At 34.0% G+C, this 15,728-nt stretch overlaps 4 protein-coding genes across 5 annotated transcripts; 3 read left to right on the top strand and 1 right to left on the bottom strand.

Annotated features, from left to right (window-relative positions):
• Positions 1–756: 756 nt before the first annotated feature.
• On the top strand, positions 757–8,351 carry LOC125828612 (carboxyl-terminal-processing peptidase 2, chloroplastic). Of its 2 annotated transcripts, none has more exons than XM_049507927.1 (13): positions 757–913; positions 3,210–3,582; positions 3,686–3,835; positions 4,432–4,514; positions 4,623–4,831; positions 5,600–5,668; positions 5,926–6,044; positions 6,528–6,603; positions 6,674–6,715; positions 7,144–7,252; positions 7,694–7,791; positions 7,877–7,970; positions 8,059–8,351. In XM_049507927.1, the coding sequence occupies exons 1-13, from the start codon at positions 827–829 to the stop codon at positions 8,182–8,184; spliced, it is 1,635 nt and encodes a 544-aa protein (XP_049363884.1). In that variant the 5' UTR covers positions 757–826; the 3' UTR covers positions 8,185–8,351. The 2 variants fall into 2 exon arrangements, with proteins under 2 accessions (XP_049363884.1, XP_049363885.1); XM_049507928.1 differs by lacking the exon at positions 757–913 and adding an exon at positions 1,115–1,154.
• Positions 8,352–9,616: 1,265 nt separating this feature from the next.
• LOC125828633 (small acidic protein 1) lies at positions 9,617–9,882 on the top strand. The gene has a single exon (XM_049507950.1). The coding sequence runs from the start codon at positions 9,666–9,668 to the stop codon at positions 9,858–9,860; it is 195 nt and encodes a 64-aa protein (XP_049363907.1). The 5' UTR covers positions 9,617–9,665; the 3' UTR covers positions 9,861–9,882.
• Positions 9,883–12,080: 2,198 nt separating this feature from the next.
• LOC125828632 (late embryogenesis abundant protein 29-like) lies at positions 12,081–13,149 on the top strand. Its single transcript, XM_049507949.1, has 3 exons — positions 12,081–12,199; positions 12,713–12,808; positions 12,937–13,149. Exons 1-3 carry the CDS (start codon positions 12,152–12,154, stop codon positions 13,021–13,023), a joined length of 231 nt encoding a protein of 76 aa, XP_049363906.1. The 5' UTR covers positions 12,081–12,151; the 3' UTR covers positions 13,024–13,149.
• Positions 13,150–13,738: 589 nt separating this feature from the next.
• On the bottom strand, positions 13,739–15,513 carry LOC125828625 (uncharacterized). Its single transcript, XM_049507942.1, has 2 exons — positions 14,988–15,513; positions 13,739–14,207 (listed from the first exon to the last, which is right to left on the bottom strand). Exons 1-2 carry the CDS (start codon positions 15,433–15,435, stop codon positions 13,981–13,983), a joined length of 675 nt encoding a protein of 224 aa, XP_049363899.1. The 5' UTR covers positions 15,436–15,513; the 3' UTR covers positions 13,739–13,980.
• Between the last annotated feature and the right edge of the window lie 215 nt (positions 15,514–15,728).

The following is a 15,728-nucleotide window of genomic DNA, read 5'->3' as shown; positions in this document are numbered from 1 at the left end:
TAATAATTAAATTAGTTTTTTATTTTTAAAACAAGAAGATAGAGAGACTAGAGAAAAATTTGAGCCACCTTCGAAATTGATTGTTATACATACATTTTCATTCGTAATCAAAGTTTATATATATCTTTAATAGACAATATTCTAGCAACTCGTGTACATGATTCATTTGATTTGTTTACCTTGTATTCTTTCATCGAGATTTAATCCAAACTGCGATGGTATTTTCTTGTTCCTGAATGGGTCTGTTTCATCTTTTTAGGTTTATGTTGTACTTCAGGTAAAGATCCGCCCGATTTGAATTTGTACATATAGGACATATGCTCCCATTACCATTTCTTGATTTTCCATGATTTTTAATCACATTTTAACGGTTTTATTGATAATCAAATTAATAACGATCAATAATCGATAAGTCAATATCTTAACAATTCTATAGTGATTTAGCATGTCTACAAACGATAATCAATAAGTTAAACTAATCAACTTCAAAATCAAACCGAATCGATCGATACACAACCCTGCCTTGAATAGAAATTCAATACAAAATATCAAATAAAAAAATCGAGCCACTAGAATAAAAAGATAAAGAATAAAAGAGGGTTTTTTTGAATAATAAAACAACTCCCATTTTCAGAGTATCAATACGAATCAATTAGAGAACAAAAAGGTGGGAGCTCGGATTCCTCCGAAGTTTTTTTAAAAAAAAGGGGAAAAAAGAAGAGAAAAAAAGAAGAAAGAAGCAAAACGATAATAAACAGAATCGAAAAGAATCTTTTGTGGCTGAAATTTGGCTAGCACCTGGAATCGTTTCATTTCTGAGCTAGCAATGGAAGCTCTACTGGGAAGTTCGCCTTCTCCTTCTCCTTCTCTTTCATTCACCATCACCAGAAGAAACCCCATTACTTCTTTTAAGGTATGTGAAAAATGGGAAAGTTAAGTTTTTTATGGTTCTTGAAATAACCCCATTTGGTCAAGTGGGCAAATTCCATTTCATATTACTATTTGTTCTTTTAGTTGGTGTTCTTGATTTCATTAATTTATCAATGTTTCAATTTATGTGACGGTGTTTGACTGGAAATTGATATTGAAATAGTACTAATTTGATTTTGTGTTGTATGAATGGTAGTAGAAGAAACCCCATTATTTCTTTTAAGGTATGTGAAAATTGGAAAGTTAAGTCTTTTTATGGTTCTTCAAGTAACCCATTTGTTCTAGTGGACAAATTCCCTAATATTTCATATTACTGTTTGTTCTTTTAGTTGGTGTTCTTGATTTCGTTAATTTCCCTCAATTTCAATGTGAAAATACTGCTAATTTGACTGGAAATAGAGTTTGAAAATACTGCTAATTTTTTTTTGTGTAGTATGAATGGTAGTGGAAGCTAACAACAACATACCTAGTGTAGTCTATGTGGAGGGTAGAGTGTAAGTAGACATTACCCCTACCTAGTGACGGAGTCAGAATTTTCATCGAGGGGTTCAACATCTACTTTATATACATAAAAGATAATTTTAACCAACAATATAATTCTCCATAGAAGGGGGTTCGGATGAACCCCTTGATCCTACTTGGCTCCGCTTCTTGTCCCTACCTCAGAGGTAGAGAGGTTGTTTCCGATAAACTCTTGCCTCAAGATGAATGGTAGTAGAAGAAGATATAAATTAGCTTGATAGTTTTAGTTTTCTTAGAAAAGTATTGAAGTGTAAAATGAGTTTAGGAGGGGAGAAAATCTAGTGATTTTTGTACATCTGCCTAAGTCTGGAGGAATAATGAAGGTTTGCACTAGCTGGCCTGGATTAAATAATTTTAATGACTGAATTGTGTGTAATATTTTTGAAATTCTTGAAAGGGGAAGACTGTAGTATAGATTAAAACTAAGAGAGTTCATTATTTAAGCAGTCTGTTTTCTCAATTGTGAAACATTGAAGTAACATGGAAATCCTTGTTTAAACTTATATAGTAAACAAGTACACTTATGTATTTTAAAGTTTTCCCAGAGCCAGTAATTCGAGTTAAGATTGAAACTTTACATTGTTTTTCATTTGATGATAATCTCACGATATTTAGTGTGTCAAATGAAAGAAAAGGTAGAAATTGAAAGATCCGAACATTATTTGAGAGGCTTGAATCAGAGAGGTAAAAAATTGATTCCTTCATTCAGTCATATGAATCAGTCTGTTGTGAACCAAACTGACCCCATAAGGGCCTACGGGCTATTAGAGAGTTTTATTTGGGATCCAGGCCCATTTACACTTTGTTAAAAAGGACTAGGAATTAGAAGAACGGTTATGGAAAATTATTATGTCAAGCTTTGGCTTTCTATCCTCTCATCTCCTTTCTATGGTCTTGTATCTCATCCCTTTCTGGTTACTTCTTTCTCGGTTAATCTCTCCTTAGTTAGTGTATTATTATTTTGTTGTGCCTATCCTACATTGTAACTTGTATTCAGTGATTAATATATATAACTGTGTTTCTGTTGGAATCGAGTTTGTTTCATTGAGTCAGTCTCAAACTAGTTGGTGCAGGCGACATGGTTCCGCTATATCCATTCCACTCTATTCATGCTATTTCATTGCAGTTCTGGTACATAATTGGTCTTTTAAGACCAAAATCATATATTTTAAACATTATGATATTAAGGGAGAAGGTCCAAATTTCTCCCTGTACTATTTAAATCGTTCAATGTTGCCTCTGTCACACTTTTGGTTCATTCATATTCTTGTTGTTAACAAATCGTCACGTATTTTTCCTTTTTGTTAACGGAACTCCAGTGTAATATTGGTGGACTCTATGTGTCCAAATTCTTTGAGAAAAAATGTCCAAATTTACCCATCAACCTTACTTTGGAGCTTCAGTAGTAGGGGTCAAGGGTAAAAATAAGACTGCTTCACAGCGGAGGGGGTAATATTAGACCAAAAGCTTATGGAGGCCAAAGTTGCTCAATTTTAGATAGTACATGGGAAAATTTAACCCTTTTCCTTTTAGTTAATTTTAAAGGAGCTGGATGGCTGAGAAATGATTATGAGGAATTATTCCTGCTTGTATGTGGTGGACCATCTAGAAGGAACAAAATCAACATATTCATTCAGTAAACAAGAAGTAAAGCATCTCCAAACTAAAAGCTACTTGTCTTTGTGTTTTTGGTGCAAAAGTGCAAAATTTACACGATATAGATAGTCAAGTAGACTTCATCAATAAACATTCTGCAGGGGCTTTCATGGAATTCTTTGTACAGCAGAAGTAATAACTCTCGAGTATATCATCCTATATTGCGTCTGAAAAGAAGTGGCAATGACAACTCTGGAAGTTGCTCTCCTTTATGCTACATTGAGCAAATGTACAGAAACAGAATGTTTTCTCAGCCAATCCGGAGGTGTAGAAAAATATTCATAGATAAGCAAAGTTTGCTGGTTATACAAAATGGCTTAGCTTTTCTACCAAGAAAATTCAAAACCAGTCTCCGCAAAACATTAAAGCATTCGGAAGTTTTTAAGAGTATAGTACCTGAGATATTTGTTCGGTCCTGCATAGGACTAATGCTGGTTATGGCAGTTAATGCTGCTGTTGTCAAAGCGCCTTCTTGTAAGTCTGTCAGTTTGATGGATCATGTCAAGCTTTTCCATTTTGTAAGGCTCGATTATTCAAATATATGTAACGAATTTCCTATTTTCTTCCCACTTTACAGTTGCTCTCACTGAAGAAAATCTACTTTTCTTGGAGGCATGGAGAACAATTGACCGTGCATATATTGACAAGACCTTCAATGGTCAAAGTTGGTTTAGGTACCGAGAAGATGCTCTACGAAATGAACCAATGAACACAAGGCAGGAAACATGTAAGTTTTACCCTTTTTTCGGATGATCTGTTAGTGATTATCTGCATGAAGTTTTGCAGAATACTCAGCGAAGAAATGATCTGCTATGCATCTGCGTTAAAGCTTTTGATTTAAAAAGAAGAATTCATTATTATGAGTAGCTAGAGGACTAAAGTGTGCAATCTATATAGAAGGGAAAATGTATTAGTTAACCTTACAAACATGTATAACAAGATGCAACTTAGCAAAATAGTACCCGGCACATTTTTCTATTTTTTTTTGCCGACAAGATGCTATATTGTGCCCATCAATCTGTGGATATACCTTTTGGTCAAGGTCACCTGCATGATGGACTAATAGTTTGTATCTTGAGTTCTGAATTTTTGTCTGATATGTGCTTTATGCAACCTCATCTATTTTCTGGAACCATGCCATTTGTGGGAGGAAACTCTGTTTATCAATATATATATATAGTGATAGAAACGTACAGATTCCAATAACCAACCTTGAAGCTTTGAACTTGTCTGAAGTCTGAAATGACTTGTCTCAGCTACAGCTGTAGTTTTCCATCCCATAAATGTACATATTGTTAAATCATTGCACTACACTGTCTCCAGATGCAGCAATAAAAAAGATGCTTGCCACTCTGGATGACCCTTTCACCCGTTTTCTGGAGCCCGAAAAGTTTAAAAGTTTGCGGGTATGGTTCTTGTTTTCTCTTGTCTTGTTAGCTGGTGAGTTTACTCCACCCCGATTGATTAAAAATTTGCTGCCTAAACAGATTTCTTCATATGTTTTTTGAAGGCAGTCAGGAACTCAAAATGCACTTACTGGAGTAGGGTTGTCAATTGGCTATCCATCGGGGAAAAATGGATCAGCCTTTGGACTGGTCGTTATCTCAGCTTCTCCAGGAGGTCCTGCAAATAGGGCTGGCATCTCATCTGGTGATATCATCCTACAAATTGACAATACCAGCACAGAAAACATGGGTATATATGATGCAGCAGAACGGTTACAGTAAGTGTTCTTCTGGTCCTGAAGTGCAGTGTCATTTTATGCTTCACAGTTCAAATTATTGATGAGTTGAAATGTTATTCTGGGTTCACCAGACAAGTGAAGCACAACAATTGAGAGCTTGAACGAAAGGAATCATCAGTAAATTATTGAATTTACTTACTTGTCACGATTGCCATGCTTTTTTTTTTTATTAGTATTTTGCCATGATTTTTTCACTTCCGTTATTTATTTTCAATCTGCTTTGATACGCCTTTCCTTAAGCTGAGGTTTTATCGGAAACAACCTCTCTACCTCCCAAGGTAGGGGTAAGGTCTGCGTACATGCCCCACTTGTGGGATCACATTGGGTATGTTGTTGTTGTTACTTACTTATTATTGCACCTGAGAAACCTAATGATAGGATCTACATGCTATAACGCGAGGTCTTAATTTTTTCTCACATTATACTGAATCAAACTGGAAATATTCCTGTGAGAAACAGTATGACTTCTGATTAATGAGGGAGAAACATTGACTTATCAAAAAGAAAAAGAAAAAAACGCTGAAGTAAAAGTATTTTTACTCTGCTATCATACATGTGAGTTCATAAACAAGAATCATGTGGCTAATAGGTTTGTAACTGTAGGTCAATATCTCATAATATTTTCTGATTCTAAGATCCTAATATCAACAGGTTGGTAGACTGTTTCCACTAGCGATTCGGTCTATAACTTAAGTTTATATGTATATATTTTACTCTTTATTTATTGTTATTTTTGTTGACATACAGAGGACCTGAAGGAAGTGGTGTGGAACTAACTGTACTTCATGGATCCGAGACAAGGCAGCTACCATTGATGTGTGTTCATCTTGTTGAACTCTTCTAAAGTTTTCTTGATCTGCATACTTCTGTTACTTTTAAATATGACTCTTTATATGTATTAAAGAAGAAGCTATTAATGCATCTATTAATAAGTTTCAGCTCATACCTTCTTCCTTAGCTGTTCTTACAGTAAAGATATGTAAATGTTTTTTTGTTTTAATGATTATGCTCTTTTATATTCTTAGCTAGAGATACATATTCTTAACAAATACTAATAATCTGCTGTCTTCCAGACGGGAAAAAGTTTCTCTGAATCCTGTAAAATCAAGAATCTGCAAGCTACCCACTGGAGGAGATGATGCTCCTCTGATTGGATATATCAAACTATCAACATTCAACCAGAACGCTTCTGGTAAACTATCTTATCAACTACTTCTACTATTAAAAACACTATCCTACTTGCTAGACAACCAGACTACTCTCAAATCGCCTATTATCTGAACTAGTGGCCTTGCTTCTTCTTTTTTTCCCCTTCTAAGGAGTGGTTTGTCACTATGCAGATGCATTGCATCAAATTGGAGAAACTTTTTTCTACTCTCTGATTTGGTTATCATAAGTTATACACACTTCATGGTTTAGAATTTGTCTTGATCTTACTGGTGTGTTCACTGTTAGTATGCCATAGTTGAAAATAGCATTTCCGTCAATGACAATGAAATCATTTGGAAAGTGAATCCTGCATTTCATATTGCTACGCTTTATATCTATCATTTTATTCATGCTTCCACTAAAAATTTCTAGAAATGTGATGATTTCAGTACGTGTTCGAAGAGTTAAACACCGGGGTAGTTTTTTCATAAATTCCAGCTAAATAGTTATGTAAATCTCCCTATAGGTGCTGTAAGAGAGGCGATTGAAACCTTAAGGAAAAACAATGTTAAGGCCTTTGTCTTGGACCTTCGGGATAACAGGTGATGAGCTCTCACCATGTCTTCATTTCACAGTCTTTAATTGTGATCTGAAAGTTGAAATCTTGTGCAGTGGTGGTCTCTTCCCTGAAGGAGTTGAGATAGCAAAAATTTGGTAAGCTTGTTGTGTTTGGATTTTCCAGTTTGAAGTGTCTGCTTAGTTTTCTTCTGATGATCCAATGTACTCGAAGCTAATTTCTCAATAAGTATTACTCATCTTTTCAAGGGTCGATGTAGGTGTTGACAATGAAAACTCTTTCCCTATTTTATTCTTTTTACATAAGAGTGACAGATAGGTCTATATATTGTTTAAATACTAGAAGTTCTTTTAATACAATGTAGTCAAGTCAAAATAATATTTTCAATTCACAACAGAGAGATTATGAGATTACTTTGTTAGTGATACAATGAAGTTTCTTTCTTTGGTTCAGCATATTATTATTCTCTAGCTTTTACGTTTTAATGTTTGCCCCTTTGACGCTACTGCTACTGCTATGCAAGAAGACTAAACTGTGCTATGCAATGGATTTCACTGCCAACCAGGTTGGATAAAGGTGTGATTGTATACATTTGTGATAGCCGTGGTGTTCGAGATATTTATGACACAGATGGGAGTAATGTAGTAGCTGCTTCAGAACCCCTAGCTGTTCTGGTAAGTTTAGTCATACTTAGTCATTTATATCGACATGGATTAGCCTAACCTCAGCTAAGTGGTTTTTATGATGAAGGTAGACAATTGAGTTGGTTCTTTGTTTTTTTCCCCTTGTGTACTTAAATTCCATGGCATCTTCTTGTTTTGTGATACTCACGGTTGGACTGTGGTTCTCATTCATCAAATATTGGTGCTTAATGATGTATAATGATCCTATTCTTCCGGTGTATTTGAGTTTGACATGAAATTCGTATTTTGCACTGCAAATCTTTCCAGTCAGAGGCTCACTTCCTGTCGCACTTCAGCATTTTAAGTTTATCTTTGGCTTCACCAAAAGTTGTTCTAGTTTCTCTTTCCAAAACTTAAGTTCACACTTCACACACTGATTCCGCCAATCCCTGAACTCTCCCCGGGCCAAACTCAGCACCATAAGTTTGTCAGGTAAACAAAGGGACTGCAAGTGCAAGTGAGATTTTAGCCGGTGCTTTGAAAGATAACAAGCGTGCACAGCTGTTTGGTGAACCAACATATGGCAAGGGGTAATAACTTTATTACTTACATGCAAATACACTTTAGCTGGCAAAAGAAGAATGCTATTCTTACTTGTTTCTTCTTCTGATACAGTAAAATCCAGTCTGTATTCCAGCTATCTGATGGCTCTGGCGTGGCTGTTACAGTTGCTCGGTATGAAACTCCTGCTCACAACGATATAGACAAGGTCCACACACTCTCTATCTCTCTCACTCTCGTTCTGATATATACTTGCCACGAGCAAATATGGTTATTGATGTGTATCGTCTTTCTAGGTTGGTGTAATACCGGACCATCCTTTGCCAGCATCATTTCCAAAAGACGACGAGAGCTTCTGTAACTGCCTTCAAAATCCTGCTGCTGCTTGCCACCTAGATAGAGTCGAGCTATTCTCGAAATGATTCAATCCTGCAATCTGAAGAAAATACCTTACTTGTTCAACATTTTGTTTGTAGATTCCATTGATTCTTTTACCAGATACATGCATCTGATGTTTGTACATACAAAGAACCAAGAACAAGGGACAACTTCAATTCCTAATATTGTTGAACTCTTGCTCTAAAAAGGGTCTATTTTGCCCTTGAACTATTCGAAATGGAACAACTTTGCCTTCCGTTTAATGGTGAAATCTCAAAAATGTCCTCGCCGTTGGCCAAATAGCTCAAAAAAATCACATTTATCATTCGGAATTTGTAAGTCACACTAGTAATTGCTTCATGATGTGTTTAGAGACCGCATCAAATGATGTGACATAGACATTCTACTTGGTTTATAAGTTACATTTATCATTTGTGATTTATAAATTATATAGTCGAGGGTCTTTCAGAAATAACTCTCTGCCTCCTCGAGGTAGCGGTCTGTATTTAACTCTATCCTCTTCATAAGTCATACTAGCAATTTATAAGCCATACTAGTAATTGCTTCACGTTGTATTCAGAGACCGCATCAAATGATGTGACGCAGACATCCTACTTGATATAAGTCCCATTTATCATTTGCAATTTATAAGTCACACTAGTTACGGTCTTTCGCAAATAGCCTCTCTATAGTGTAATTGTAGAATGCACAAAGTTGGTAAAATTTTTCGATTTTAAAAATATTATATCATTACCATACTGAAATAAATTCGGCATGGTTCAATTTTTCACTTCACAATTTTGGCTTGTGAGGTTCGAATTGGTTTAACTCAAGTTCAAAAGAATAACATATTATAGTTATGGACGAGCATCAAAGATAGCAAGTTTCCTATTGACTTCTCACAACATACTGAGACTCGCTCTTCTTGTCCAACAAAATGGCAAGACTTTTCTATGGAAAGGTAATCAAATCAAGACTAAAATGGAGATACGTAATACTTCCTATTTTTTACCGGTCACATTTAGCTTTTCAAAAGTTAATTTGACTAATCGTTGAAACTAAATTAAATTATATTAATTTAATATTATAACAACAATATATCTAGTGGAATTCCACAAGTGAGATTTAGAGAGGGTAGAATATACGCAAACGTTACTACTATTTTTGTAAATGTAGAGAAATTATTCTTGAAAGCCCTTCTATGAAGGTAGAGAATTTGTTTTCAAAAGCCCTCGACTCAAAGTGTAAATCCAAGTAGAAAGAATAGAAAAACATGACAACTAACAAGGGAAGTAGTGTAAACCTTCAAATATTTTAAATTTTAAATTGACTCATTTTTCCTTTTCTTGTCTCTCTCAATATAATCGGTATAATCCAGATGTCCGGGTCGGGTCCATATTTGACCCGATTCCCATTCTATAAATAGACCCGTACACACTTCTTTTGGAACTTTAGCACTTCACAATTCTCAATCCCAAAGCTACAATTGCAACCGCAGAGAGAAGAAGAAGAAGAAGAATCAACAATGAAGCCAATGGTAGTAGACTATTTAGCAGGCATGGAAGAACAGGGATCAACAATGGCTATGGACGTCGATGACGTGGACGCAATCGACATGTTCGGCGAAGGTCCACTCGGCGGCGGCGAACACCTCCGTCTCGCCGACTCCGACTTCTTCAATCTCTTTCAGGATGATTTCGATGACTCCGATATCAACTAAATCTATCGCCTAAAACTCTTCCCCCCCCGCTAGAAACAACAATATATGTGCTGTTTTCTCCCCCTACCTAGGGTTTACTCTTGCCTATGGTACGTTGTACTTAATTTTCTGAAGGAATAGATCAATTTTTTGGATGCTCTAGAAATTTCATCATAGCTTGCTTATTCACATCGATTTTTTCGTGTTATTTTGAAAGCTTTTCGGGCTTTGGGTTCTGAGTTTTTGATTATGAAGCAATAATTAGTTGTAGCTTGAATTTATAGCTCTGATTGTGAGGTATAAGTAGTTTCTAAGAGCTGTTTTCTCTTTTTGGTTGATCAATTGATAAGTTCGAAGATGTAAGAGCTGATTCGAGTCTCGCTGTTGGCAAATCTATCCAAAAAAATATGTTTTTTCTATGGAAGGCAATCATCTATACTAATTTGAAATCTAGTCAGTTCTAGCAAATGATAAAAAAAACACTAGAGGATTCTTAGTATATATCATTAGAGCATATTAGGGAACTTGTAGTGTTAGATAAGTTTTAAGTATGGAATAATGAAATATTTGGATTCAAACGAAGCACTTATGGTGATGAGGATTCATACTGCTGACCTGAACTAGCTTGGGATTGAGTTTTAGCTGATATTGTTGGAAAAATTATGGTTTCGTTGTCATTGTTGTGACAAATTTACATGTGCAAACCATTGTTCGCCCCAATTTCGGATAAAGAAGAAAGGCTGTGTAGGTTGACTGTGTCTGATATTAGGATGAATTCTCTTGTCATGACAGGTAGAATGACTGATTCATGTAGATTGTAGTCGACCCTAATTTGGGATTTAGGTGTAGTTATTGGCCTTTTCATATTACTTACATGGTGGTTATCCAGATGTGTGATTCAGCAATTCAGGTTTTCAATTGATATTTCTCGAGAAAACTGTGTACACCATTCATTCTATTTCACTATTTCTTGTGCAACCTGAGCAGTCTTCTGTATTGTCATTTTCTCGGAGAGTCGAATTGCTTATGCAACACTTAAGTTTAGGTTACTGTGTTCTGGCATTTCACTGCTTATGTGATACAGAGGACAATACTCTGTCTGACTTGGTTCCTTTTTTCTGTTAGGCATCAGTGGTGGCTTAGTTTAATATATGCCGTTCGTACTTATCAGAAGCATAAAACTTATGCCATTCTTGAAACTTGTTTTTTGGTTTGCCAGTACTTTGCATATTACCCTAATGTTGGAAGGTTAATACAATTTCATAGGTATTGCAAGAACACTCAGGCATTTCAAAATGCTCGTCTAGGTTATGTCTTTCAGCTGTTCATGTATAGTAAGTAAACAATGCATGTTTGGTTTTGTTTGAAAGATTGAAATTCTTGCTTTCTATCCCAAGTTTTACCCTTCCTTTCATAATGGTGGTGTTCTGGCCAGCTTGTGTGCTCGTCTACTAATCCATTGAGTGCGTGCTATGGGAATCTCCCTCGGGAATATTTTGACCATTTGAAGTTGAGTACTCGAGTGAATGTTCCCAATGACCAGTGTCTTGTTTCTGTGGTTGCGCGTTGTTGCTTCTGAGTACACATCCGTGAAAAGGACTGAAATAAAACTGGAGAATTAACTTTCTTCTTGAGCTTATAGTAGCTTTACTGACATTGTTGGCATCATTTGTGTATGTACTTAAACATTAGGAATTTAGTATCCTTTGTACTTGTTACCATTCTCAGAAGAAAAAAAGTTTATGATCCCTTTTGCAAATATCTTGATTTATTTACAACCTTATGGCGATATTGATATTTGTGCCCAGCTGGACAAGTTACTATCTATAATGATGTAATGGGTAATAGGTCTTGCCCAAAGTTTGGGATTATTATAACAATTTCGGTCAATGTTCGAGTATATTTCGAACCATTTTCCCTATTTAAAATTGTATTTTATTCCCTTTAACATATCTTTTGTCATAAACAAATACTTTTTAGATTTTATCTTATAAAGAAAAAAGAGATAAAGATGCAAAAAAAATGGAATGAAATAAAACATGATTATATCTAAAGCATGCATGGATTAACATATTTTTCTCAATGTCAAACAAAAATTAGCCACAAAAAGGCAGATAACATAGCAGCAAAATGTGCATTTCAATTTATCTAAAAACCAATCACTGAAGAATCTCTCTATAAAAACTTCTCATTAGCCCAAAAGGTTTACATACATATATATTGAATACCAAAAACATAAAAAAAAATTAAGGAGTTTTATATATTTAATATATATACGTATATATAATTTTATATAATATATCAAGATCAATATGGCAAGTGCTCAATGCAATCCTGATCAATCCCATAGCCAAGCTCAGGTTGAAATATCATATCTTAGAATCTATGGTTTATTCCATCTCATTTTATATGATAAAAGAATGATACATTTATGTATTTGAAAGTAAAGGCCAATTCAAGATTTGAATTTTATGATTTCTAGATTTTAGCCATTTTGAGCTTACTTGGTTCTAAACTTGTGAGTTGTAACAAGTCGAGTCAAAGGTACTGAGTTCTATTGAAGTTATACTGTAAACACTATATCTATCCATATTTGAAAATTTTAAACTTTAAACTTTAGTTTTTACCCTCAACAATATACTCTTATAACCATAGAAGCATATGGACATGTTTAATATCACAAATTCTAAGGATACTTTTAATATGCACGAAAAAATATGATTAAACTCATCATTTAATCAAATCACCATTGTATAAAATGAAACAGACGTAAAAAAATATATATAAAAATTATTTGTTTGGTAAATTCTTAATTTTTTACCTTATTTTTTTTTTCTTTCCTTCTACTCTTATAAACTTGCAATTTTTGGTAGGCAAATCACTCTGTTAGCAAAGTTGAAGATGCAATCCAGAGAGCTTGTGAATCAGCTCATCAAAAAAGGGAACATAATTCTGGATTTCTTCACCAGGTAATTTTATTAGATATCATTGATCAGTCGAGGTGTGCGTAAACTACTCTGGAGTGCGATTATAAAAAATATATTTAAAATATATTTTTGGTGTATTAAATTATTTTTCTTGTTGGTTTGTGTTTTAGACTGGAGAGCAAATGATGCACATGGCTCAAGATGCAGTTGATGGGGTGAAGAACACATTTGGAATTGGAACTAAAAATAATAAATAAAAGAATTATTGTTCACTAATGTGTTATATAAGCATTTGTAACCAATAAGAATTATCTATCACTATGTTATTATTAATCATATAAGCATGTTATAATTATTTTTTGTTGGTGTTTGTTTGCGCATTAGATTATTTATAAAATGAACCAAAAAGAAAAAGAAAAAAATAAGTCAAATAGTTTTGCTTTCGATATCGATGGAAGGGTAGTTTCAAAGTTCGAGATGTCTGCGCTTAGGGTTCCACAAGCATTTAAAGTATTTGATGCTCAACAAACTATCTTTCTCTTTATGATATTGATAACAACATAAGAAAGCCTAGAGCATGGTCGTTAGTCTTGTTTTTGCTGAGCTTGATTCTCTATGGTATAGACGTCTTTGATTAGACGAAGACAAAAATATAAGAAGAATATAGTGAGGGTGTTTATAAAATCACTAGTTAATAGTCTTAATGGAACTCTTATTCTTTAGGATATAATAGCACGTAGCCATAGGAAAAAACGAGGAGCATGGTCCCTAATCTAGTTTCATAGTCTGATTATCTACGCTATAGACGCATTTGATTGGACAGAGACAAATATATAAAAAAGTATATGATAAAAGATACTTATAAATAACTAGGTAGCTAGACATAACTCGTCTCAATCATTTACTTTTACGAAAAAACAGTTCCTTTGGTCATAAATTAACCATATTTTTTACTAAATTGCTAAATGAGGCTAGCAAGTAACATTGTTCCTTATGAGAAGTACATATCATATGAGTACACATTTATACTTTAGTGAAACCAAAGAAATATTGGTATTTCTATGATCTTTACATGCAATGCATTATAGAAATTCTAATAAACAATCAATTCGGTGCACAAAGTATCTCGCGTTCACACAAGATTGAGTCCGATATAGACAGTCTATCCTGATGCAAACATCGTAGAAAATTCTATGCAAACATCGTAGAAAATTCTAGTTTTTGTAAAAAACTTTAGAAAGGCTAGGAATCTTTTTGTTGTAACTCATAATTTTCAAACTTTGCCTCAAAATATCAATCTCCCTCTCCCTCTTAACTTCTTGTTTCTCCATTGAAGCAATTTTTTCTTTTAAATGTGCAATGACTTCTTCTTTTGCTTTCAACTCCATATGTAGCTCTTCTAATAGTTCCACTTCCTCTGTTCTCCAGCAGAGTCTTTCTCCTATGAAAACAAATTAAGCACACCATCAAGAATGGTTAGAATCCATTTTGCATCTTACAATTAAGCAGAAACGAATTCAGAATTTTGAGTTTTGAGTTCTGGATTGTAGAAAGATAATTACTGGATTTTAGATAAATTGTTTATACATATTAAGTGGATTTCTTAATAAAAATACAAAATTTTGGGCTAAAACTAATTGTTTCCACCAAATCAGTAACTAGAGCTCTGGCTTCGCTCCTGCAGCTAAGTTTTACTAATTGGACAAGACTTCAATATATTCAAAAGTAGAACTTAAGTTAAACAAAGAATTTTAACAAGGGAATTCGAAAAAATGCAAGAATATCACACTTGGAATATGAACTTGTGACCTAAATAAACTCTTGAGTTACCTTTAAACGCTAGAAGCTTCTTTAAGTCGACAAGATTCAACAATTTATTTATTGATGAAAATACTTGTTCTTACTCTATTTGTACATTACTATTTTTCGATGATCGGAACTCAATTGAAATCTTTTGGACCATGTACCCACCCCCAGCAAAAGGAGGGGAATGGTAGATGAAAAGGCAAATGAACCTAACAAAAAGGACGAATAAGAGACTCGAGAGATTAACATGAGAGGACATGGATGACCATATTTCTAGGAGCGACCTCCAAGCAAGTGTTATTTAATGAAATAACTCGAATTTCAAATCATTATTGCCATGTGAAAAGGGCATAAACCAAATAGGACTAAAAACATAAGAAAATAAAATAAGAAAATAATACAAAATGAAATTTACCTTGATTTGTCCTTTGAATAAGTTCATCAAGCTCATTTTTAATAACAAAATAGAGATTTTTCCATTTCTCAATAGCTTCATCTCTTCTAACTTCCTCTTCTCTAATTTTCTCCAACAATGAATTTCTCACCAACATATGATACTCTTTATTATCACATTTTTCACTCATCATTTCTTGATTTTCCACTTTCTCTTCATCTTCTTTATAATCTTCCAATTTCTTCTTCAAATCATTTAATTCTTCATTAAGTTTCTTCTTTTCTTGCTTCCATTCTTCTTCTTTTAGTGCAAAAACTATCATTTCTTGATTGTAAATTTCACTCTCATTTTCCCTTATACACATTATTTCACTTACCTCTTTTTGAAGTAACCTTACTTTATACTTCAACTCTTCAATAATTTTGGCATTTGGATTGTTTTTATGATTTTTTGTTTGAAGACTTCCCATTTTGCTAAAAGTCTTTTTCAACTCTCTTTGCCTTTTTCTTTTTCTTCTTCTACTAATAATGGAACTATTTATATTAGGTGACTATGTGGTATATATATAGCAAGTTATTAAATACTCATGTTTTGTTGTGTGTATTAATAAAGGGGTGACTTAGTACAAGGGTCGATGTAGGAGACTTTTAATAATAGAGTGAGTTTCGAGGAGAGTCAGAAATTTATATAAGGGAATTCGAAAAATAATAGAATTTTATGTATAAATTTTATACTTTGTGACTAGAGTAATTTTTGAACCCT

The sequence above is a fragment of the Solanum verrucosum genome, unplaced genomic scaffold (assembly GCF_900185275.1).
Source record: "Solanum verrucosum unplaced genomic scaffold, falcon-dt-bn FXZP01000273.1, whole genome shotgun sequence".
Classification (NCBI taxonomy): domain Eukaryota; kingdom Viridiplantae; phylum Streptophyta; class Magnoliopsida; order Solanales; family Solanaceae; genus Solanum; species Solanum verrucosum.
This window is presented reverse-complemented; position numbering and strand designations above follow the sequence as displayed.